The 24,807-nt window shown below is 43.0% G+C and overlaps 3 protein-coding genes across 7 annotated transcripts; 1 reads left to right on the top strand and 2 right to left on the bottom strand.

The window, feature by feature from the left end:
- On the bottom strand, window positions 1–10,088 carry slc7a7 (solute carrier family 7 member 7). Of its 2 annotated transcripts, XM_034205263.1 has the most exons (11): window positions 9,897–10,088; window positions 9,163–9,212; window positions 7,532–8,155; window positions 4,697–4,822; window positions 4,445–4,589; window positions 3,290–3,413; window positions 3,054–3,157; window positions 2,401–2,497; window positions 2,149–2,298; window positions 1,350–1,533; window positions 1–692 (listed from the first exon to the last, which is right to left on the bottom strand). In XM_034205263.1, the coding sequence occupies exons 3-11, from the start codon at window positions 8,013–8,015 to the stop codon at window positions 625–627; spliced, it is 1,482 nt and encodes a 493-aa protein (XP_034061154.1). In that variant the 5' UTR covers window positions 8,016–8,155; window positions 9,163–9,212; window positions 9,897–10,088; the 3' UTR covers window positions 1–624. The 2 variants fall into 2 exon arrangements, with proteins under 2 accessions (XP_034061154.1, XP_034061155.1); XM_034205264.1 differs by lacking the exons at window positions 9,163–9,212; window positions 9,897–10,088 and adding an exon at window positions 8,327–8,345.
- Window positions 8,243–24,647, top strand: LOC117539216 (E3 ubiquitin-protein ligase CCNB1IP1). 3 transcript variants are annotated; one of them, XM_034205268.1, is made up of 5 exons: window positions 8,243–8,745; window positions 22,625–22,929; window positions 23,041–23,187; window positions 23,291–23,465; window positions 24,258–24,647. In XM_034205268.1, exons 2-5 carry the CDS (start codon window positions 22,633–22,635, stop codon window positions 24,422–24,424), a joined length of 786 nt encoding a protein of 261 aa, XP_034061159.1. In that variant the 5' UTR covers window positions 8,243–8,745; window positions 22,625–22,632; the 3' UTR covers window positions 24,425–24,647. The 3 variants fall into 3 exon arrangements, with proteins under 3 accessions (XP_034061159.1, XP_034061158.1, XP_034061160.1); XM_034205267.1 differs by lacking the exon at window positions 8,243–8,745 and adding an exon at window positions 21,217–21,365; XM_034205269.1 differs by lacking the exon at window positions 8,243–8,745 and adding an exon at window positions 21,804–21,822.
- si:ch211-212k18.5 (sal-like protein 2) lies at window positions 13,484–20,179 on the bottom strand. 2 transcript variants are annotated; one of them, XM_034205260.1, is made up of 4 exons: window positions 20,020–20,174; window positions 19,768–19,925; window positions 14,789–18,072; window positions 13,484–14,650 (listed from the first exon to the last, which is right to left on the bottom strand). In XM_034205260.1, exons 2-4 carry the CDS (start codon window positions 19,841–19,843, stop codon window positions 14,435–14,437), a joined length of 3,576 nt encoding a protein of 1,191 aa, XP_034061151.1. In that variant the 5' UTR covers window positions 19,844–19,925; window positions 20,020–20,174; the 3' UTR covers window positions 13,484–14,434. The 2 variants fall into 2 exon arrangements, with proteins under 2 accessions (XP_034061151.1, XP_034061150.1); XM_034205259.1 differs by having other exon boundaries at window positions 19,768–20,179.
- Window positions 24,648–24,807: the final 160 nt, after the last annotated feature.

The raw sequence follows: 24,807 nt of genomic DNA on the forward strand, positions 1-24,807 counted from the left end.
TTGTTGTTGAGAAGTAATTTTATTATAAATACTTACTTGCAGCTCAACTGTCACAAACTCTTACATTTAAACACCATGTTTAAGTCACAAGAAAGTACATTTTTAGTAAAAATAGCCCTTCACTAGACGTCACAGCTGACCGTATAAAACATTATTAACCTTTCCTCCCTCATAAGTGAGCGTGGGAACATACATCTCTTTTACTGCTTGTGCAAATTATAATAAAAATAACACCAAGGATGTTCCTACGGTCAGCAATGCAGCAGCACACAATTTATTACAATAATAATTTGCCACCTTCCAGTCAATTTTTTTTTTTAAACTACACAAAATACCGGCCTTGCCGTGTGAATTAAATAAATCTCGACAAGTTCTGTCGTATAAAGAGGTGTTGATTAATTCAGGAGTGCATTCAAATGTTCCCTCTGAAGTCAGCTGGAGTGAAATGCTGGCCTTCAGTCACCCGGGCAACATCAGGATGATTGACAGGTCAGAGAGCTGGGTCCAGCTCAAGCCCAAATGTTTATTCGTCCATTCGAGGCCTTGAGGCGGCTGGCCGCGATGCGTTCAGGTTCTACATTTGTGTTTTTGCGAGTCTCCGGCAGGCTGTTGATAACCAAACGTCTACTCTTCGTGGTCCATTTCAGTCAGAACAGAGAAGCACACCTTCTGGATCACCACGCCGAATTTAGCTGAAAGAAATGAAGACAAGAGGAAGGTTTAAACAATCTATTCATGTACCAATACACCAAATCCAGATGTAAGCATTAACGCCATCTTTTAAGTTGACATCATTAATGTTAAAGCACTCTGCAGCAGCTATGATATCATGTTAAGGAAATAGCTCGACCTAACTTGAACATGTCTAGCACTCGGTTAAAAGACAGTTAGACTGGAACATTTCCCAGGGTGCACTGCAGTTTTCAGAAATACACCCTTTCATTTAGCAAGTTAGATGCATCACTGTGAGTCTTGTTTGTGGTGAAATTGGCATAAATAATCAGATATTTTCTATAGTTTCAGACAGTTTGTTATATTTTCTTTTAAATCATGCCCTCACACCATTTTTGGTAAAGGAAGGTCTATCATTTTTCTTTATGTTAAGATCAATATTGTGTCCTGCTTCTCTTATTCTCCTTCCTCAGGTAAATGTTCATTACCCTTCAGCCAAAGAACATCTATTTTTGCACCCTAATCCTTTTTAATTCCCTCCTTGGACATTAGAGCCAATTATCCAACAGGAATCAAACTGGTCAGTGGCCCTGAGGTTACATAAGACCCCCGCTGTTTTAAAGTATGGCATGGTGGTTTTAATGTAAAGCAATGTGTTAATCCTGCAGTTTTCTTACCGATGAGTCTCCGTAGCGCCAGCGGCCTCTTCGTGGCCGGAGTGTAGATGCAGAGGAAGTACACTGGAATACCCGACAGGGCGATGCCGATGCCGATCAGAGAGTTGATGGTGTCACTGTAGAGCGGCACCACCACCAGGAAGACGGTGAGGAGGCAGAAAACAATGGGGAAGATGAGACTGAGCTGAGAGGCGAAGAGAAAATAGAGTTGAGGGATACAACATCAAATATGGATGAAATTAGTAGGATAAACATGACTTCTATAGCATCTTCCACAACCAGTTACAAGGTGCTTTACAAGTGCAGGTAAAATACAATACCATACATTTGTAGCCCTTGGATTGTTGGTATTAAAAAAAAGAGATGACATTCTTGTCCTTTACAGTTCTTTTCAGAATCAACAACTTGCGGAAGAAGTGAGCGTCCGACAGGATAAATAAGACTTGGATTATAGTTCAAGAGTTGTATGAGACTTTTTTTAACAGAGGTTTTGATGTAGTTTTGTTGTTGCTAAATTAGGCCACCATTGACTTCAATTAATTGTGACTTTTCACCACTTTTGGATTCTTTGTACATTGTTTTCTTCATGACTTTAAGGTAAGCCAGGGTGAGTCATTGATAAATAAATCCTTTTGTTGGTGAATTACTCCTTTTAAACGGGAAAATCAACCAAGTTTACATCTGGTTACACGCACAACTGAATATGTGATGTCACATTTGAAGATGAAAATAATTGGTGTGTTGAGTTGTATTGTGGGTAATGTAGGCTGCAGGTGATATCACTGGTTCTGTTTCTTACCTTTAGCGGCCTCTTCCTGTCCGGCTGCTTCCAGCGCAGATACAGTTGCCCCAAAATGGACAGCCCAACGAAGAACCAGTAGCTGAAGCTGTAGTAGTTGATCAGCCTGAAGACATCTTCCACACACAAGTATATCAGAGCCATGACGCCCTGGAACAAGAAACAACGTCAGTCAGACTGTGATGGACGCAACAGGGGAATAAAACAGATGTCATGTGATGGACAGGAAATGATCCATGAGGGTTGACTGACGTTGAAGAGCAGCGCAGGAATGGGGGTGTAGCGATGGACGTGGATCATGCACAGGTAGTCGGGCAGGTGGCCCTCTCTGGAGCCCACGAAGAACAGCCTTTAGAGACACAAAGAAAATGGACGATGATGTAGAGCTACTCTCTTAAAGCCAGAAGCAAGAGAAGACACTTGTGATGTCATCAAGTAAAGAGTCTGGAGCTGCTTCATATCCTTATGCTGGATGACGTCACACATTTTTTTGTTTGCTTGTGGATTTTTGGAGAGATTTGTCCAATCTACTCATATTTTTCGACTGTTTTATACAATAGGAAATCCCTGCACAAGTTTTGAAAAGGGGTGTAGTTCCCCTTTAAGATGTTGCTCCTCTTAATTGAATAATATCCAGAGCTTAGATGCCCTCAGAATATCAAAACAGTGGTTGTGATCGTAATCATTCCTCCTGTTCAAAGTAATTTATGCTTTTCATACTTTAAGATATACATTTTGATGTGCTTTCAAAGTCCACAGCAATGTCATACTAAAAAAGACTTCATATTGAAGGTGCTCTCTAGATTTGGCATATCTTCAGCTTAAGTTTAACCCATTCTGTTGGACACAATGAGTAAGGTGCTGATAACACGGAGATGAAATTACAACAAAACAAATTCCCTCACCTGGAGGAAGCGAGGATGGAGGCGTTGAGTCCTCCGAAGCAGGAAAGAGCCACCGCCAAGGGAATGGTCCAGTTCATGACGCCAAACACCTGGTCTGCAAACGTCTAGGAACAAGAGAATGAATGGTGTTAATGCACTTAATGGACTCAAAGTAATCAGAATGAGTCCCTTTTATTCGTCCCACAAAGGGGAGATTTACGTTGGCGTACAGCAAGTATAGAGAGAGATGAACTTACCACAGCCACAGCATCACTGGCTAAGATTGCGTTCATGGGCAGGACGGCGTAGTAAGCCACGTTTGTCAGGATGTAGATGACGGTGACGATGGGCATGGAGATAGCAATGGCCAGTGGAAGATTCCTGTAGTTCACCAAGACAACCAGCAGAGGGAAGCAAAACAAATGAGAAACAGAGGCTTTAGACACCTTAGGGTCAAGAGCAGATCGACCCGTGGGTGAGGGGCGGACGGGGATTGTGATAAATTGGGGCCGTTTGTCACTTAATCTCCCTGGGAACTCTGGGAGAGGCTTGTGATCCAATCACATGTGTAGTCTTACTTCATTTGATCAGTGTGTGGCTCTGTGAATCACACCAAAGGGCTCAAACACACACACACACACACACACTCAATGTGATTGTTTCCTATTGTCTGAAGCATCAGAGCGGAACTGTGAACCTTTGTGCAAGGAAAGTAAGCGTTTCCTTTGGCTTTACAGGAATACTCTTGTGAAGTTAACTGTACTAAGTGGTCACAGATTGCAGAAAGGTTGTTTTAAAACTAGTAATATATCAGCAGAAGACAATACTGCAAACTAAATCATCACATTTGTCTTATCTATGCCTAGGGGAAGTACAGCATTCTGATATCAAGGAGAACATCAATATCTGTGAACATGAGTTCCTCTCTCTTAAAGCCAGACACCATCAGGTATAAAATCACACATTTATGTGTTTATGTGTTAACATGTTAAATCTGGAGAGGCTAGCACATTTGCCTTTGGGGTTTTGAGAGATTTGTCACATTAACTCGTATTTAACTGTCTTATACCATAGAAATTCCTGTGATGAGTTTTTCAGAAATGGCGTAATCCCTTTTTTTTTTACAAATTGTTCTCTTAGTTTCCAGAGCTCACCAGACGTAGATGCCCATTAGAATATTGCGTTAAGCTTTATATTGTAAGAGATACTTTTTTGTATGTGCTTTTAAAATCCACAGTTCAATTAGAAGCAATGTCATACTGAAAAAGACTTAACTTTGCAAGATGCTCCCTGAATTTGGCGTATCTTCAGCTACATTTTGACAAAATATTCTGTCTATAAAGCGTGAATCAAGCCTAATTTGATCCAAACTAAAGATTGCTTTTATTTCCCATGTACTATTCTCTCCTCACCTCTCTGGGTTCTTGATCTCCTCTGTGACAAAGTTGAGGGTGTCCCATCCCGAGTATGAGAACAGAGCCGAGTACAGAGCCAGAGCGATGTGTCCTGCATCCTGAGACGAGTCATCGAAAAGCCCCTCGAAGTTCTGTGTGTGACCTGGGAAACACAATCATTTCATTTGAAGCAGAAATAATCACCTGTGTAAGTCTAGTTATTATCTAGCATTTGGTAAGATATGGGTGGGTGCGAGATGAGTTATTGACCTTGTCCGATCCTCGTCAGGCCGGCGATGATGACTGCGATGAGGGCGATGACCTTGGCGTAGGTGAAGAAGTCCTGGACCCTGGTGCCCCACTTTACATAGGCACAGTTCACAAAGGTCAGCAAACCTGAGGTAAGTGAAAGAAACCAAAATACATGCATGAATATGGATAAATAAAACACACAAACTAATCATTTAATATTCCGAGTGGGTGACATTTGCTCTGTAAACTGAGTGTGTGCCGGCATGTTTCCGTGTGTGATTTAAGGAAACGCTGCTGCTGACTCAAGCAGATTGGCCTGTTGTTTTTCAGACGAGGAAACAGCTGAGTGCAGCACACAGAAACCCCCCCCCCCCCCACACACACACACACACACACACACACACACACACACACACACACACACACACACAGTTACAGTTGGAAGTCGGTTACTAAATCTTGAATTGTTCTGCTGGAGGCTGGAGATTTTTGAACATGATTGACTCAATGACTGATAGGGAAAACTGCTACTTCTTTCCTTATTGGCAACTTCTTGAGAAACATGTTTTCGTGCTTCTTCCTGTGACTTATCTCTCTCAGGCCTCTTATCAGCACGTTATCCCTTCAAGTTCAGAAACGAGGCACAAATTGTCTGAGTGGACACATTGCACCTACAAGTTCGCAATTTCAGAGCGCTACCACTCACTTATCGCTCAAGACGTTAGGATTACATCACTCCCCCCCCCAGGGGACGAATCATAACACTATCATCTTCACTTTGACAGGTAGAGGATCATAACGAGCCCCTTCCCAGCAGGAGGTCCGGTCAAATACAATAAAGAAGGAGACTTTGCCACACAGAAGTAGGGGCGTGGTGTGTTGACAGTGAAAGGTTAGGAGGGTGGGAGGTGTGAGATCGGGTAAGGAAGGTTAAATACGGTCCAGATGTAGAGAAAAAGAGAGTATAATGTACATTCAGCGAGTGAATAATGTGTTTTCTTACTGCTGATATACCAAAAAAGTTGTTTTTTAAAATGTGTTCGTAAAAGTTGCCATTTATTTCTGTCATGTGGTTTGAAAAGTGGAGAAAGAGGGTCGTTTCTGAAATGTGTTAAGCCCATTTCCACAAAAACACACATTGAAAAAAAATATAAAAATGTAGTACTAAGTAAATAACCATTAGAAAAAAGAAAATTGCGTATACGAGTCAAAAGTATGTGATATTAAGTAAACATCATGATTAACCATATTATGGAGTATTCAATCCTGATTATGAAATACTAAATCAAGAAGTGTGCTTTATAAGGTATGATTATTAAAGAAATTAAGACTTTAAGAAAAGGATTTAAAATGTTTGACCTTAGTATAAATTATGAGATAGTAAATCAAGATTTTGACTTAATAATTATAAAGCCTTAAAGAGAGTGAGATAAAATGATGGGGGTTTAATTAAAAATATTGCGCACATCAAAACTTGCTACTAGTTATTTTTGACTTTGACTATCTAGAAGCTTACATTTATTTGGATTTACAAAAAAATGTCATGCATAACATTTCATCTTATTTTGAGTTTTTCCTGGCATGAATTGGCTTCCATACATTTAGACCAACTTCTGCTAAATTACATTTTTATGAGACGTTCTGCCGAGAGCTAAGAAATAAATTCCATTTGCAATGAACTTTGACCAAAAGCAACTAATAAAGGATACAATTATATTTCCAGTTTACAGTATTGTATTTGTATCTGACAGGAAGTGTATTTAGTTTTGAAGCCTCTCTCCTGTGCTGAGCTGGCAGTAGCCGTTAGCCTCTCAGGTCAGAGTCTCCCTCCAGGACTTTACCTCACAGCTATCAGCCTCTCCTCCTCCTGGAACTGCTTATCGGAGCATGGCACAAGAGTGTATCTTCCTGTATTTAAGTGTGTCTTCATGCATGAATGAGTGGGTGGACGAATGAGTAATATTTATTGCAAACTAGCACAATATGTATATTTTTTATCTTGATCAGGGCTTGTCTGTAAGCTATAACTCTGGCTTCTTGTGTGGTTGCTTGAGCGTTGGTATTTCGTCGCCTCTTAAATGGAGTTTGGTTGCCGTGGTGAGAAGCATTGTGAATTTCTTGTTAGTTTGATTGATTTGTCAGCTCTGCTCTTTCACAGGGTCAATGTGTCCAAGTTAGCTCAGCACATCCTTTCACAAAGATGTACTTTAAAGGACAGTCTTGCTGTTCCCATACCAATAAAGCGTTGTGACTCCTCACGTGTTAGACATGGATTTCGTAATCTGAGATTGAGTAAAATAGCTTTTTTATTTTCTCCTCCTACTTGGTGGATATGTTTCAGGAGATGCTCAGTTCCTCTTTCCTTTGTCAGTAAGCCTTTCTGCTGCAGACGTGCTGACGGCAGCAGCGGTGTCACCGTTTTTCACTTCTCTAGTCTACAAAACTGTGGCATTTTCTTAAAGATCCCCTATTATACAAATGTTCAACAATATATCATAGGTCTCGAATATATACAAAACATGTCTCTGAAGTGTTTGGCTCCAAATACCAAACGGATCACCCATTGTAGCATCCCATAATTCCCTGCTGATTGGCTAATGGTTGCACAACCCAAAAAAACGTTATGACATCATAAAGTGGCCAAAATCTAATCGGCTCATTTTCAGACAGGTTTTTATATAAATGGATCAGGACAAAAAGAGAGGGGGTCTTTGTTCCTGAAACTTCCAGAATCTCTTTATACAGAGGGGACACATGTTGATGTATAACAGACATGAAAAAGTGGATTTTCCATTATAGGTGACTTTCTTTTCCATTCTCTCACTATCACACACACTCTAAATGTGTACTTACATATGCAACCAGCAGCCAGCATCCTGTTGGCCAGGTACGGAGCTATACAGGTGGGGAAGATGGGCTGCACCATGTAGTTTGAGAACGTGATGGCTATGACGGCCTGGCTGGTGGGCTCTATGATCAGCAGCGACGTCCACAGGCGGATGAAGGCCATGAAACCCCCAAAGGCCTCCAGGATATAGGCGTAGGAGGCCCCGGATTTGGTGATGGTGGTCCCCAGCTCGGCATAGCACAGGGCGCCGAACACGGAGAAAATCCCCCCGACGGTCCACACCACCAGGGAGAGGCCGTAGGAGGCGCTGTGGATGAGGACGCCCTTGGGTGAGACGAAGATCCCGGAGCCGATCATGTTCCCCACGATCAGGCAGACCCCATTCAGGAGGGAGATCTCCTTCTTCAGCTTCATGGACTCCCCTTTCTTTGCAGGCGGGGGGCTGCCATTGCTCTCCTCTTCCGTTGGGGTGGGGCTGTAGGACGCCATTGTTCGTGTTTTTGGTGGTTTTTAAATATATAAGTTAGAAATGGGAATATTTCAGTCACAATTTGAGAGTTTTTCTCGTTGATGTGTGACTGAAGACTGGTCAACGTTCCACGCGGTTATCTATCGTCATCTCCTTCCATCTGTGGAGGACACACACGTCATATCAGCGATGCTGTCACCATAGAGACTGATTTTCAGGACACACATAAAGCAAATACTTGTGTTGTTTCAATCCTGTCCAAATCAAACAAAAACATATTTACATGCCCAAAGCGCTAATGTGAGAACAAACATAAAAAACAAAATCCTACATTAGTGTGGACACTGGTGGATTTAGGGGCAGTTTGGTGGATTGGAGAGCCATTAGGCCGCACAGCAAATGGCCTTTTAAGGTTGAGTGTATTGACAGAGAGGAGAGGAGCAAACACACCACATGCCTGAAAACACCAGCTCTTCATTAGTAACCATACAAGCTGAGGAAGAATTACCAACACACACACACAAAACAATTTTGACTCATAGCTGTCCACACACACACACACATGCAGGGTTAGAGAGTGTCAGCAGAACTGGTCACATGTTTTCCAAAGTTCATCATCCTCAGCATGTATGGGGTTTGATGATGAGACAAAAACATGGTTAATGCCCCTCTGAGATAATAAACCCACAATCAAGTGTACAAACACTAAATTAATGGATTAAGACGTGCTGCTTCAAGGCCAAGATAGCGGTAAGGTTTTTAAAACAAATTGGCAATATGCTGAATCAAAATGTTTCATTTAAGAAAACAAGATTGTTTTAGGTGATTTATGGGTGAAACTTACCTGTATTTATTTGAACGTTTTGGATGTAACTGTTTAAAGACTATCTATACATTTTCTTACCTTCTAAAACGTTTAAACCCAAGGTGATATTCCACCTTTAAATCACCCAGAAGTGTATTTCTAGTTAAGATATTTTGTTGATGAGCAGAGCCAGATAGAGACTGATCAAACAACCAAGAACAAAGACTAAGACTGTAGGAAAATTCAACTCAAAAACACAAAAATACCTCATTAAAAAAGATTTTGTTAGATTTATTGCCAGTTTAACCAAGAACATGTGGATTAAAGAAAATGACATGTTGTGAGGTGAAGGTAAGGGTTACCTTGAGGCAGCAGCAGCAGATCAGCAGCACGTGGGCTCACCAAGCAGTGACTGTGAAGGAGAAGGACAGTAGATTGTGTCGTCCTGCATGTGATCAAACGCGTGCCACAGAGACGAGGCTCTTACAGTGCAAGGTCCAAAAGCCGCTGATAAGTGTATAGTCCTTCATGAGTTACTCAAGGTTACATCCTGGATACAGAAAATCCTCTCAACTCAAGTGTGGAGGGAAATATTTCAGCCCCTTCTTACAGGCACTGAAACGCACCGTTTATTATCTTAAGGATGTCATGGAGGAATCATCTGGTTACAGGATGTCTAACTTGGAACAGTAAATAAAGTTATTTTGAATTGTTTCATCATTTTTGAAATAATAATTATAGTATGAATCTACAATAAGCCTACCTCAAAATGCAATGTATTGCCATATGCACAAAAGCTACAGCTAGTTTGCAATGGAAATATGATAAGACTTTTTAACTTTTTAACGTTTTTTTAAATCACAAATATAAAAATAATGGGGCAAGAATAAATAAATGATATACATGTAGAACTAATTGTGCCTTATTGGATTTCAAGGACCACTTCTTTCAGTGATAAAGGCATCAAGGCACACGTGCACTGACATGACATGTTCATAAATGATACACAGGCTGGCGTTGTAAACCTGTGTCTTAGTGAGCATGAATGATCAGGAAGAGTGAGATAATAGAAGCAGCAGTCTTTGGGGAGGCTCACCTTCTCCAGAAACGTTTTTATCTCCCAGTGTTTCCTCTTGATTCCAAATGAGTTCTTGTTTCTTTCACCTCTTCTCCCCGGACTTCCCTCTCATGGTTCTTCCTCTCTATTACAGTCGTGTTGCTTTGCGTCTTTGCGCAGCTGTTTCCTGACTCCTAACTGTTCCTCTGCTCATGAACTTGTGCCTTTTAAGTACTTCTACTATCGAGGAAACGAGTCACCCGAGGGGAGGGAGCAAGGGGGAGAGTAATGGCCTTGCATTGTGTCTCCTGAGTGAGTGGTTACAGAATGATGGGGTTTTAATTAAATTATCTTATCAAACACGTGTTATCAAGTGTGGAGCCGGAACTGGTCGGTGGATGTTACAGAGGGAATCACTGTGAGGCAATGCAGAGCGTTATATAATGTATAATGTGGATGCAGGTTACACTTTTTAACTTATCAGTATGTATGATATTTCTATTTGTAGGCCTACTTAAGAAAATCCGAGTGTAAATGACCTCAAATCAAACAATGAGAATACCATCATTGCAGATGGACTATCAACAGTTCCACTTGTTTGATTAATCGTTCACAGACAATAGCTCCCTCTTGTGGATTTATAATATATTGAAGAACATGGAATCACTGTCTCAGATATGACTATAAGATACTTAATACTCACAAATTGGGATTGTTTTTTGAAGATTGAAGATTCAACTTATTGTCATTACGCAGTACAGGTACGATGTAACTAAACGGTTTCTCTGCATTTGACCCATCCTAGTGTTAGGAGCAGTGGGCTGCCATTATGTACGGCGCCCGGGGAGCAGTGCCTTGCTCAGGGACACCTCGGTAGCACTTGGTCTTTCCGGGACTTGAACTGGTGACCTTCCAGTTGCCAAGCCAAGTCCCTATGGACTTCGCCACCACCGCCCCTTTCGTTGCAACAGCAGCATGTAAAACAGAGTGTTACACATAATAAGAAATACAAAAGAGTAGAAACTAAACAACTATACAATATAAACATCTCAGAATAGAAGATAAAACAGAACTAAAACAGTGAAAATATAAAAGATGACAAATAAAACACTATTGAAGGGGTAAATTACAGCTCACACAATATAAAAGTAGGATATTATTTACATTTAGTGTCCAAGAATGGCATATTAAATTACATTTAAATATCAAATGTCCAGTGTGAAGTTATAAGTCCAGTTAACAAAAGAGAAACTATAAAGCAGTGAGTTATCTGACCTTTAAAAGCTCGTAACAAGAGAGTGTAGAAGTTACATAAAGGAATCGTTATCTATTCTTGGTTTTTAGTGGACGTTAATGAAAGTTTAAACTATTCTTGTACAAAGTGTAAAATAACAAACAAACAAAAGTCTCCAGACACAGAAAGCATTTATAAGCAGTATACAAACATGTAATCAATGGTTTATAACACATTATCTAGCTATAAGAGAAGTGCTTAATGAATGAACTTTGCGGTTGCAGCTCCAACGTTATGGAACGAATTGCCCCTCCAGGTTAGACTTGCTCCAACTCTGCCTGTTTTTAAATCTCGTTTAAAAACCCACTTATTTTCCCTCGCAGGCCAGGTGACACTTGTGCTTTTACATTTGGGTTTTTATCGTTCTAGTGTTTTGTATTGTTTTTTGTAGGAGAGTTTTTCAGTCTGTGGCTTCTGATCTGGTTTCATTGTCTCGTGTTTTACATTTGTTTTTATGTATTTATGCTATGTTTTTATACAGCACTTTGTTCAACTCTGTTGTTTTTAAATGTGCTATAGAAAGAAAGGGATTGGATAACTTACCTGTGAAGTGTTACTGTATTAGCATTTATTATATTGTTAATACAGCTAACTCCACTTATGGGCAAACATGGGAAGATTTATTATAGTGTGTTGATAGAGATGTTCAATCTATTAAATGTTTATATTTGGCTACAAAATACAAAATTGGGAGCCTTAGTGCTTTCCATTAGGGTTTAACATAAGTTTCTTTGTTTTGTTTGTCGTTCTTTTTAAATAGGGTGACAAAAACGTTTTAATAAGCATATAATTAAAAACATGAACTGCGTGATTCTGTCACATTTCAGTTGAAAGGCAGCTGTAATGACCAAAACCACGCTAATCAACGGCCAATGTGGGACCAAAGAACTGTTTGTCTTCCCCATAGATGTTGACTCTTCTTTAATTGTAAGTTAAATATGCACATTACATCAACAAACGTTTTGATAAGTGATAACGTGTTACGTGTGATCGACCGTCTCCATCACACCTGTTGACTTCTGTCTTCACCTCCATCTCTCTGATCTTTTCTTAAACTGAAAACTATTCAGACTACTTTTTTGAAAGCATGTGGACAAACTTCTCACACACTCACAAAACAATGACTTTGAGTGTATTAAGTGTATTTTGTCAGCAGGTTCCACTTAATTTTATCAAGTGAGTTTACATGTTAAGTTAAACAATTATTAAGATCATATAACTTAATAAACTTGTTTAACAGGAACACAAATCATTTTAAAATACGACTTCGGATCAGCAAGATATGTTTGTTCTTTCCCAAATGAAATCAACTTAAAAGAAAATAACTTTTTGAGATGAGGATTCTCCTTTAATTGTAGTTTAAATGTCTGCATATAGAATTAAGGACTTCTAAAAGTGATGATTGATGTCGATTAAAGCTGTTTGATAATGTGTTACATGTGACCGACCGTCCCCATCACACCTGTTGACTTCTGTCTTCACCTCCATCTCTCTGCTCCTTTTCTTAAACTGAAAACTATTCAAATTTTAATTTTAATTTCTTTCTTTTTTTGATTGAGACACGTCCCTTGTCGCCCACGAAAGCATGTGGACAAACTTCTCACACATGGCTCTTTTCACTCCTTTTGTCCCGCTCTCTGCCCCTGAGCATTCTTCTCCTTGGTTACGGGTTGTCATGGATTCAGGAGCTCAAAAACGGGAGGGATTAAAGGCAGCCATTTTGGGGACAGCTGGGCCAGGTTGGTCCCTGTTGCCCCCTGTCCCGCTCCCAGTCACTCTGGGGGGAAGAGGGGTGGCATTGTGTGAGGATTAGAGCTTCCTGTGTGTCAGCTCATTACATGGGGTGGGAGGAGGGGGGGAGTACAGGGGTGAGCAGAAAGAGTGAGGGAGAGAAATGAAAGAGAAAATGAAAGAGGGTGCGTATAAAAGAACGTATGACACAGAGAGAGAGGGGAGGGAGGGAGGTGGCAGCCTCTACAGCTGCACCCTCAATCACACTCATACAGGCTCTGATTATCCTTTTCACACACACACACACACACACACACACACACACACACACACACACACACACAGTAGTGGGGAACTGCAACATATTAAAAGACATTGAGGACAAAAAAGGCAGAATTAGGAGACAGCTAGCCCAGACAAAGAACCCCCCCCCCCAGACACACCGAGAGCTGGAACAAACAAGCGAAAACTGACCAACAGCACACAGAATAAGAGTCATGCAAACAGAATACTTAAACAGATAAATGAATTCACAAAGACGGCTTAAACTGAACCCAGAACAAAAACATATACAGAAAAGCACAGACGAGCAACAAACCGGTCTCCTCTTCACATCGCCATTGTTTTATTTATCTTTTATACATCACATGGGAGTCATGGGAACATAGTTTGTCAATGCTACAAAAAAGGGGTTTACAAGGAATACTAAACTGGGTGAAGCAGGAATGCAGTACAATATCTGCAGGCGCAGAAAACTCTCAAGTGCTTTGAGAGAGAGGGGAGCAGGGGGGATGGAGGGGAGAAAGATAAAGGGAGGGGAGTTATAACAGACAGGGCTCATCCTATTTGTCGGTTTGACCCGGGAGGTACCGACAACAACAAAACATTTACAATCATCAGTTTGAATAAGTTGCAAGCAACTTTTACAGCAATAAGTACAAGGACTTCCCACAAAATCATCTAACACACCATTATTATTATTATCATCATGGTTATCATCATTGCTAATGTGTTTAAGAAGATGTCTCGGAAGCACAGGACACAGTGCAACTCTCAGTGCAACTCAGCACATCAGAAACATGCTTTTAGCAGCATGGCATTAAGAAACAAGTCAGATAAAAAGGCATAAAATGTAACCACCGCTCATATTTACAGACATTGGCCATTACTAAACTGGCCTATTTTGGTATGGAGTTCATCTTGTAAAATGCTGGATCGTCCCTCTTCTTCAAATCAGCTTATACAGTATGTGCCGAAAAAGGTGTCAGCAAACGAAAGCGCAAACAAATAATTCTCATTGTGACAATTCTGTGAAGTGTGTAAGATAAGGCCTCACTGTGGTCTTTGAAATACAAAAATAACATAGCTAAAATACTACATTCACAAATGTCTTGCAAAACTACAACTTCATCTATCTGCCTATTACAAAAGGTAAACATGAATTAGAATTAATGTCTACAAAAACAAAGGTCGTCCTATTAAAAAAAAAAAAATACATTCCTTTGTCAGGACCCTTTTAAAGACTGACTGCAGCCGCTCAGTGATTCTAACTCTACACAGTAGTGTCCATAGGCTCGACCGGAACAACACCGATCGCTTTAGTATCTGTGCTGTCCTCCTTCTCAGGTGATTTAGCCAATCCCTGATTTTCTTCTTGCTCTTCCGGGCTCTTATTGGCTGAATTTGAGCTGCAATCCTCCGCAATGTCAGTGTCATTGGTTTGAGCCTTGACGGGGGTTGATGCTCCAGGATGAGTTTTCATATGACCCTGTTGATGGAAGACACAACATATTAGTTATTTAGTCACAGTGGAGGAAATCTTAACCTGACAAAAAATGCATTACCCCTTAAAAATGTTTACAAACTCAAAATCATTATCTTTTGATCTAAGTTAGTCAACCCTTACCTTAAGCCCACTGCGACTGGCGTAGGCCTTCCCGCACTGGGAGCAGCTGTAGGGTTTGTCAGAGCGAGGAAGCTGGGCTGGGACGGAGGGCTCTTGGTCCTCTGAAGGCTTTTCGTGCCTGTCTTTACTCTCCTCCATTGGAGCATCCTTCTCCGACTCTGAGTCCAGCGCCGGCAAAGGCTCTTTTGTTGTCGTGGTCTCACTCTTGCCTTTGCTTTGGGAAGCATCACTCTCTTGAGCCTCCTGTGGGTCATTGCCACAGGCCTCTTCAGCCTTAGGGATAGCTTTGGGGCTGGCAGGTGGGGTGAGTGCAGGTGAGGGATTTGCAGCTGGGGTTTTGGGGTTGGAATCAGGACTTGTAGTGGGTTTGTCTGTGGAGCAAGCTTCATCGTTATTAACCACGGATTGCAGCGTATTATTGTTTGCTCCAGGCTTTGAAACGCACAGAGATAAAGGGGTGTCATCTGCCTCTGCGTCTCCATTCATTACAGCTGAATGAGAGCTAGCTAAGGGTGCTTTGAAAGGGCTGGTGCTGACCAGGTCAGCCTGGGTCTCCTCTTCAGAGTGCATGGAGCCGTTGATTGGGTTACCATCAGCTGGGGCGTTGTCTCCCAGACGCAGGGGGTCCTCTGCTCCCACTGAGGGGGGATTACGGGTCACGGGTGGGCTAACACTTGATGCAGAGCTCTCCAATTCTTCCGTCTTCACAGATGTGGCGTCAGCAGCTGTGGATTTCTTAAAAGTCGACCCTGAGGTGAGAGCATCAATTGGAGACTTGAAGCTTGTTGTCAGGGCCAGAGGAAGGAGTTGTGGGGCTTTAGATGGGGAGTCATTCTCCCGCTCATCAAAAACAGCAGCTGTTTCTCCGTCTTCGAGAGGCATATCTTCATCAGGTGGTATTTGTCCACCCAGGTGCAAGCGGATATGGTGCTGAAGTACCAAGGCATTGGTGAACTTGCGTGGGCACAATGGGCAGGAGTTCAAGGCACGGGAGTTGGCCGGTCTTGCGCGATGCGTGGCAAGGTGGGCTCTAAGGCTGCCCTTTGTGGAGAAGGAACGACCGCACTGCTTACAAGGGAAGGGGCGCTCTCCCAGATGTGTGGCCTGATGCAAGCGCAGAGCCCTGGGGCAGCTGAGGACACGCAGGCAAACAGCACACTGATTAGCAGCCTGAGCGGTGGGCAGAGAGTGAGTAGTCATCGTAGTTGTATTGCCAGAACCTAAGACTCCCTGGCTGGTCATAAGTCCAGTAGCACTTGGGCTCAGGCCGAGAGCAGCCAACATTTCCCTGCGATAGGCACTGGAGGTGGTGGACAGGTCATGGCCGTATGTGTCCCCATGAGCATCAGCAGCTGATAGTGAGGAAGAAGAGGCACCTCGCTGTGGCTGCTTTTCAAGCTTCTGCACCAACCGTTGCAACTTGGAGGTGTCTGAGGTCAGGGTAGAGGTGGTGGTAGAAGATGAAGAGGAGGTTGATGGTTTGGGGAAAGGTGGAAAGGGGAAGGGTAGCTGATGGGGAGAAGTGAGGTGGGCGGCAGATGAGTGGCCTGGGGGTCGTAGAAGTGCAAGGTGGTGAGAGGAGGTGCCGTCAGGGAAGAGAATCTTAGGAAGGTGGGCCAGTTGGGAGTATGGGGAAGCAGTATGGAGGGCAGAGTGAGGAGGTGTGTTTTCATCAAATCGCTGCTGCTTTACTCCTTTGAACTGGCTGCCCATGGCGGAGGAGGAAGACGAGGATGTAGAGGAAGGAGGCAGACCAGTGCCGGACACGCTGGCAGCCGCTGCAGCCGAGGCTCTGTTCAGCTGAAGCAGTGAATGGGCTGTAGACAGCAACGCCATGTCCACTGACGGGGGCAGCGGTAAAGAGGAAGGCGGTGGCCGAGAGGACGCACCAGACAGGAACCCTAGTGCCATGTTCTCCGTCATCCCGGGAATGCTTCCTTTCACAGCGTTGAAATGCTCGTCGTCATCGGCACGCCGTTTTCTCCTTCTCTGGATTGGGCTGGGAGCGGGAGGCGTTGGCTCGCACAGTGCCGGGGGCAGCAGAGAAAGTGACAGCTCTGGGTTCTGCTCTCTGTGGCGCAAGAAATGGGCTTTCAGGTTCCCTCTGGTTGTGAAACGGCTCAAGCACACCGGGCACTGGTAGGGCCTTTCGCCTGTGTGAGACCTCAGATGGATCTGGAGTGAGGAGTCGCTGCTCAACACCTTCCCACAAAAACGGCACGCATGGTGAGGGCGTCCTGCTAAGGAGGAAGAGCCAAGGGAGGAGCTGGGCTGGAGATCCTGGGAATGACTGGCGGTAGGAAGGGGAGGGGTGGGGAAACTGAGACCATTGCTATGGCCAAACGAGGAGGTGTTGGATGACTTCTCATGGAGGTAGCGCGGTGGTAGGCCCAGTGACAAGGACATAGGGTGTAGTGAGGCAACAGAGGGGCTCATGGAGGACGAGGTAGAGGAGGATAGAGCTCTGCTGCCATTGACATGTGTAGCACCTGATTTGGAGACGGGTGGCTGTGGGAAGAGGGAAGATGGAAGGCCAGTCAAAAGCGATGAGGTTGTGGTTACTGGCGTGGCAGTGGAGGGGTGTGTTGGGGATAAAGATGCAGGTCCTAGGGACTTATGGTTGCTGTCTGCACCACCAACCTGTTGGTTATTATCATGACCAAAGACAGCACCTCCCAGCCTCAGGACGTGTCTACAGATCTCCTCTGTTATCTGCATCTGGTGGATTTGCCGCTGCTGTAAAACCCTCAGCTCTTCCAGGAGTATCGCCAAGGTGGGTGACACCTGGATCTGTCCCTGCTGCCCGGGAGAGGTGGATGCCTGATGATGATGACCTGGACTGGAGCTGTCGCGGCGAGGCAGCACATACTGAGAAGAAGAGGATGAGGAAGAGGAGGACGAGGTAGTGGTGGTGGCCGAGCTGCCCATTGTTGGGGAGGCCATAGTGGAGTGTCCTTGGTGAAGAAGGCTGTGGGAACCTGAGGTTTGACCCAGGGGAGGAGGCGAGTGAGTCTGGGATGATAGCGAGGGGTGCGGGAAGTCTGGGGAGAGGGAAGAGTGGGTGTTGGGGAGGGAGGTGGTGAAGGGGGCGATGTGGCTGGGCCAGTGGGGAGGAGGCGAGCTCTCGCTGGGCAAGGAGGGCGCGTGGAGCCCACCAGGGGATGGGCGAGGGGCCAAAGGCGGCTGGCAGTCCTGGTGAGAGGTGGGGGATGAGGAGGAGGACCCTGATGAGGTACCTTCTGAGCCAAGAGATGTTGATGGTGACTTCATGCCCAGGTGATCATCTGAGGATTGACAGAAAAATATATTTTTTAAACTTTTGATTCCATTTTGTTTGTTTATTTGCAGGCATTAGTGTGTCTCCAATATCAGACCAAACATTAAGGTATGTCAATTAATTAAAACGTCCTGGTCCAGTTACAGTCTGTTTATTTCATTGATTCTACATATTGTTTACAAGTTTAGTTTGCAAATGTGTGTGCATACCAAAAGATCAGGTTACGACTTCAAAATAAATGCCTGCTAGGAAATGGCCTTGAACAAGCAAATAAACAAGTGGAAGAAGAAACTCTGAAGTCTATGAGTCTTTGTAATGTCTTGTCTCAATCTGTGCTCTCTGGAGCAAAACTCCTCAAACATCTTGCACACACAAAAAAGCTTACAGACCACCTTGCTGCTATGGCAACACATTTTACAGGACAATGGGCATCACCAAGACAACCCATAACCCCTCTTAACCCACCCCCTCCCTACAGCAGTTACGTCTTTCATCTCCCTATTCACCCTTCCCCCCTTACGTCACAGTAGAGGTCAAGGGTCAGGCCAAGCTAAGGGTTCTGGGCACTGTCCAGACACTCTGATTGGTCAACTAATCTGACCTGTGCTGCTCGGGGGTCAAATTCTTTCAGAATCTTGAGCACAGAGTGAGAAAGAGTAAAAGAAAAAGAAGGGGGAGGGTAACAACAATGGAGAGACAAACTAACTATTCCCTCCTGGAGTGATATAGTGATGGAATGAAAGACTGTACCTAAGTGAAATTCCTCCTCTGTGACTTCTAAACAAACCTCAACCTGCGGGAAACATACAATAACTACCAGATAAACTTTCTTTGGAGGAAGTTTACCTGCAGAGTCTAAAGTGCATGCACTGGAAGATATTACCCATTGTAAAACAGAACAAGTGCGAGAGCAATCTCTCTTTCCCCTCTGAATCTTTTTTTCTCATCCATCTGAGCCCCCCCCCCCCAACTGTGTAGGAGTATACAGTCAATAGGGTTGGGGGGCGAGAAAGAGGGATAAAGAAAGGGGAGGGAAGTATTGAGAAGGTGGAAAATGGGGGAACAGGGGTGCATAAGAGAGAAAGGCATGGATGAAGAGAATAGATGGGTGGAAGATTAATCTTTACCAAAAACACTGGCTTCCCTTCCCCCCACCCATGCACTTTATTGTTAACAAATAAGAGGGTGCTCTATACTAATCAAAGACCTCCAGCAGTCAGCGCTGAGCAGCCTGTTGGTTTCCTAGAGGACCAACAGCAAATGAAAATGGCCACAGATGTATGTTAGTTAATCCTGCTCTATTCATTTCACAGGGACACGTTTATTGTGTGCCTAAGGCCCCCATTTAGTGGGGCCCATTACAGTGAATGGCTGAACAGGAGGGGTTTCTTTAGTTGACAAACTTAGATCTTCAACTTTTTGGTTTGTTCAATCAGGTGCGTTTGTTGGAATGTGTCCATGCATAAATAAACGTGTGAAAATCACGTCGATCAATGACAAAAGCGCACAGTAGCCCAAACAGCGCACACAATTTATGTGCGTCGAAACACAAACTTTTGCTTCGGTTAAGTTTTCCGTTTTGTTGTAGGACTTGAGTTAATTCCGCATGCATTGTTGAGCACCATTTGTTTGCAAGCTTGTTGCACTCTTTCATGAAATTCAAGACAAAAACGCATGCACACTCGTAAAGATGTGTACTCACCGTGAGATAGCAGCCTTGGGCCCCCCGGATCCGAGTTAACTAGATGCTGGGGTCGCTTCTGCTTCCGGCGTGACATGATTCACTGCGACTCAGAGGGAGAGGGGGGCATCAGTTTGTTGAATGGTAGTAGGCACGTTTTTGCGCACTCGGAAGCGCTCCTGAAACCATCCAAGCATTTAAAGTTCAAGAGTTGCGCACATCCCGAAAGCCCCGGAATAAAAAAGGAAATGTTAAAGGAATATGTAAGCTTACTTAAAAGTGATAAAAGAACGTATGCTTTTTGGAAAAATCTAAAAAAAGGTAGCAATAGATATTTGGAAATCCGCAGGTCTGCACCGTGCCATATGAAGCTGCCGTGAGTGCGTGTGTGTGGCTGTTTCCTAAAGTCTCTTCTCCCCCAAAAAACTTGTCCAATTTGCGCCCCTCCTCTCCCACTGCTGCCCCGCTGCATGCACATACAGGGAACACACACACTCACACACACACGCACACACACACACACGCCATACACACTCACAAACACACACAGAACCACTCCTTGTTCTTCAATGATATTTGCATTTCAATGGCGTGTAACACACAGCCTCCCTGCTTCTCTCTTTCTCATTCTCCCCAGCTTTATTTTTCTTTACACACTCACGCAGCAGCTATAAACTTTCAATAAAACATGACAATTAGGTGTCAAAGCCGTTGGATGGCTTGAACACAAATGTAAATTGGCGTTAGAATTATCTATTTGACTAAGATAAATGTTTAAATAATGCCAGGAAGAAAATAAATCATTGTGGGTCTAATTAAGATGCAATAACATGTCTAAAGAAGTAACAGGTGACATTTCCATCAGGAAACATCTGTTTAGGGGTACTGCAGACACATTAATAATTTCAGCAAGGTGGATAAATAGACAAGCCATAATTTGACTTGCAGGTGGTTTCCAACAGTCAAAAATCCGTTTTCCCACTCGTCTTATTAAGCCGGATGAGGAGTGAACATGCGATATTTCTACCCTTTGATTTCCATAGGGCCAATTATCAACAACAGCGCACTGAGTTGTGTGCAAGTGGGGCCACACAGCCATTCCACATGCATGTATTTCGTGTGTTATCACCAAGCGTATAATACCCCCCCCCCCCCCCCCCTCCCACCCACCCCCCCAGAAAAAGCATCTTACACTGGAGCTCTATTTAAAAGGCAGAGAATAGATGGGAATATTTGACAATGGCGTGCTGGACACAGTTGAGTGAGCATCTCCCCTCTCTCACTATGAACCCCCGGATCCACTGCTGCACAGCACAATGCCCCTCTTTCACCCCCCGCCTTTACTCCTGTACCACGTGGAGAATTGGATAAAAGAGGGAGAGAGAGAAAAGTGGGAGGAGGTGGAGGAGAAGGGGGGCCATATTTAAGTAGGTGTCTCAGATTATACATATATCCACTCAGAGGCTGTAAGAAGGGCGTTATTTGATTTGGGGGGTGAAGTTACATGTTTATATAGGGTTTGCTGTTTGGAGTGTTCATTAAAATATCTCACTTCATCCAATTTCATCATCACTTGGAAAATAACCTGAAAGTAAAGTCCAAATTCACATGCAGTAAAAGTAAATAGCCAGAGAATACAAATGCTAATTGAAGTGCATAGCCCAAGTTGTATGAAATCATAACCAGAGGTGGAATAAGTACTCGTATCTTGTACTTAAGTAAAAGTATAAGTACCAAGGCGTAGGAATACTCTGTTAATGAAATAACCTCTATTCAAAATGTTATTCAAGTAAAAGTATAAAGTATTGGCATCTAAATATGGCTACTTAAAGTTTCAAAAGTAAAAGTAGGCTACTCATTATGGAGATTGGCACATTTAAGGATACTATATATTGTTTTGATTAAATGTTCTTAGGTACTTGCACCACTCATAAGCAAAAGTTACCTATTTACATATTTTAAAATCTCCGCATAAAGTGAATATGTCGAGATTTTACAGTTGAGAGTCTGAATGGTAATCAGCCAATCAGAATACAGTATTCATTTAGCGTCACCTGCCGAGTGAAGAGCTAACTGGTAGGTTTGTAGCTAATCTCCCGAAATGTACTTAAATTCGCCTTTAAAGTGTCCGTACAAGTTTATCAATATATACTTTAAGATGTCAAAGTAGTTCTCTTTAAAACCAGCGGTTAAACAAAACGCGGAGATAGCTGTTAACTAACTGAGCATATCAAATTACCTGCTATCATGCTAATGCTAACATGTAATGGCAGTTGACGTAACATTAAGCTAGCTAATTAAGCTAAGCTACATTGCTACATAGGCCTACTCCATTACGCAGCAAGGTTTTGGGGAATATATTATTTCATTTGCTTGTAGTAACCCATTTTCTCATTGATAATTTGAAATAGATAAGTTGTCCAAAGTAAAACTTGGAGGAAAATGTTCTAACAATAAACATGGACTAAATATTACATATATTTTACACAAAGGTGTAAACAGTGTTTTAAGTGTTAAGTGTCCAAACTCCTATGTCCTAAGAGATGTCCCTAAGCCTAATGATCAGAAAGGAAAACCCCCAAAAATGCATGAAATAGCAAAAGTCATTCAATGTTCACTTAACTTTGTTACCCTACCTGATTATTCTGTTATCAAATTGGTTCTTGAATCATTCAATATAATACCCAAGAGTGTGTGTTAACCCCCTCACATAGCTTTAGACCTGATATAGCATTGCATTCTTTTTTTACTTGCTTTACCTGGATATTGTTAAGGTCTTTTCAAATCAATTGTATGTCATTGCTTGATAGAACTTTCCGTTAATGACTTGCCTATTGCTTTGAGCTCTATTAATGACATGTTACTGTTCTTCTCACAGTCGGGGCCATGTCTTTCTGCGATGACACGCTCCTGTGTAACTTCCCAAAGTGTCGCACCAAGCTGAGCGGCTTTGCCTGGGTCACAGCTTGCTCGCATGTCTTCTGTGATCAGCACGGGTCCGGTGAGTTCAGCCGCTCCCCCGCCATCTGCCCGGCCTGCTCCTCTGCGCTGTCAGGGAAGCTGGACATTGTGAGGACAGAGCTGTCGCCATCTGAGGAGTACAAAGCCATGGTGCTGGCAGGCCTGCGACCAGATGTGATTCTGGACATCAGCGCCCGAGCTCTGGCCTTCTGGAGCTATCAGGTCAAATATAATCCTGTTTGTATGTATGGGAACATCACTGTAATTGTGAGGCTTGTAATGTAGTTTGTTACCAGTCTGGTTGTCTTGTAATTCCCTTGTCTTTGTAAGCAGGTCCATCAGGAGCGCATGTTTCAAGAGTACAGTTTGTCTCGAGCGGAGGCCCAGCTGAAGCAGATGGATAAAGTGGTGACTCAGCAGAACCAAAGCAGAGAGGTGGAGCTCTCCGGCATGAGGGGGGAAATCGCTTCCCTGAAAAAAGTAAACCACCTTTCATAAACTCAAGTGTAGATTTATAGCAACACAAATGAAGTTGAAATTGACCTTAATATGACTGTCAATCATAAACATGTTGTTCTTTCAGGTGATGGAGGAGTATAAAAGGAAGTACAGCGAGGTTTCTGAGAGGCTGATGGAGAGAAACAGGCAGTACCAGAAACTGCAGGGGCTGTACGACTCTCTGAGGCTGCGTAACATGGTGGTGGGTGCGGGGGACAGAGACATGCTGCCACAACCAGGACGGAACGACTATAACATCGGTAAGAGCTTGAGATGTATGTTAACGTTTTAGGTTAAGTCGTAATCTATTTGTTCAGTAGATAAATTGAGGTTTTGCAGTAAGAGGTGGGTATGGTTTGTAGGAGTTTACAAACAATCAGGCCACAAATGTTGTCCTTCCATATACTCAACATTTAAAAGTGTTTTGCTTTCGTCACACTTCTCCCACTTCCACGGTTATTGTTTTTTTTAAATTGGGAAAAACATTAAGACACTGGCTTTCCATCAATGTTATCAAGTATTTAATTATAAAATACTTGAATTAATATACAATTCCAATGTTAACAACAATATTGGCACCAACTTATTGTCGGAAATGATTTGCCAGCCATGTTGATAATCAGCTATTCATTTCAGAGATTGAACAGGCAGAAATGGTGAAAGATGAAAAATGTCGACAGTAGTCGGACAACACAGATAATAGGATGACACCAACAAGCTGTAAAGTTAACCGTTTCCTACATTTGCTAGTGTAAATGGCAAACACGGATGAATCCACAAGGAAATAATCATTTCTCACCGAATCAATGAGTTTGTCAGGAAAATCTTGCTTTTATTAAATCAGTTGTCACATCAGAACTGACGATGACAAGAGGAAGGAAGCAGAGAGAGAATGATGTTAAAAGGAAAGACAAAGGGAAACACAGCTGTAGGTGTTTTGTGGAGAAGTGGTCATTAAGGAAAAAACAGTAGGAGCCGATTGTCAATGTAAAGGAATTTCAAACCGACATAACAATGAGAAACATCCGTCAACCCCCATGTGTGTGGCGCAGGCGTGGCTCGGCAGGGAACTCCCCAGAGGAGCCCACAGTTCCTCTCCGTGGCCCCCGGTGGGGACGGGCGGTTCTTCTCCTGCCTGGAGGCTGACGGAGCAAAAAACTTCTTCCAGTACAGCTCCCCCGCCAGGGAGAGAGGCCGGCCCTACATCAACAAGCACTGAGACGGCCACAACTGTTGAACTTAACTCCACTTATTTAAAAATGCTAAGTTGTTCTAATATTTATTTCTGTTGGCAGTGTTTGCCCTGAGTGCATTTTTGTAGTTTTTTTCTGTGATTTTGAACTAAACTAGGAGGAAATCCTATATTCAACCTTCTAAAAAGTGTGTTAAGAAGTACTTGGCAAGACATTGTAAAAACAACATAAACTGTTTCCTGCCTTACAGTCCTCTTTGTTTTCTGAGATTCCACCAGTTCAAATGAGAAAGAGCTTTACCTGCTTCTAGTCGGAACAACCTACAAATTGATAAAAAGTAGAAGTAGTTGAGCCGTATCTAAGTAAAGACAATGGGTGGCTTTTATCGGTCAAAAACTAAGAAAGAAAA

This window comes from Gymnodraco acuticeps, unplaced genomic scaffold, assembly GCF_902827175.1.
Source record: "Gymnodraco acuticeps unplaced genomic scaffold, fGymAcu1.1, whole genome shotgun sequence".
Taxonomy (NCBI): domain Eukaryota; kingdom Metazoa; phylum Chordata; class Actinopteri; order Perciformes; family Bathydraconidae; genus Gymnodraco; species Gymnodraco acuticeps.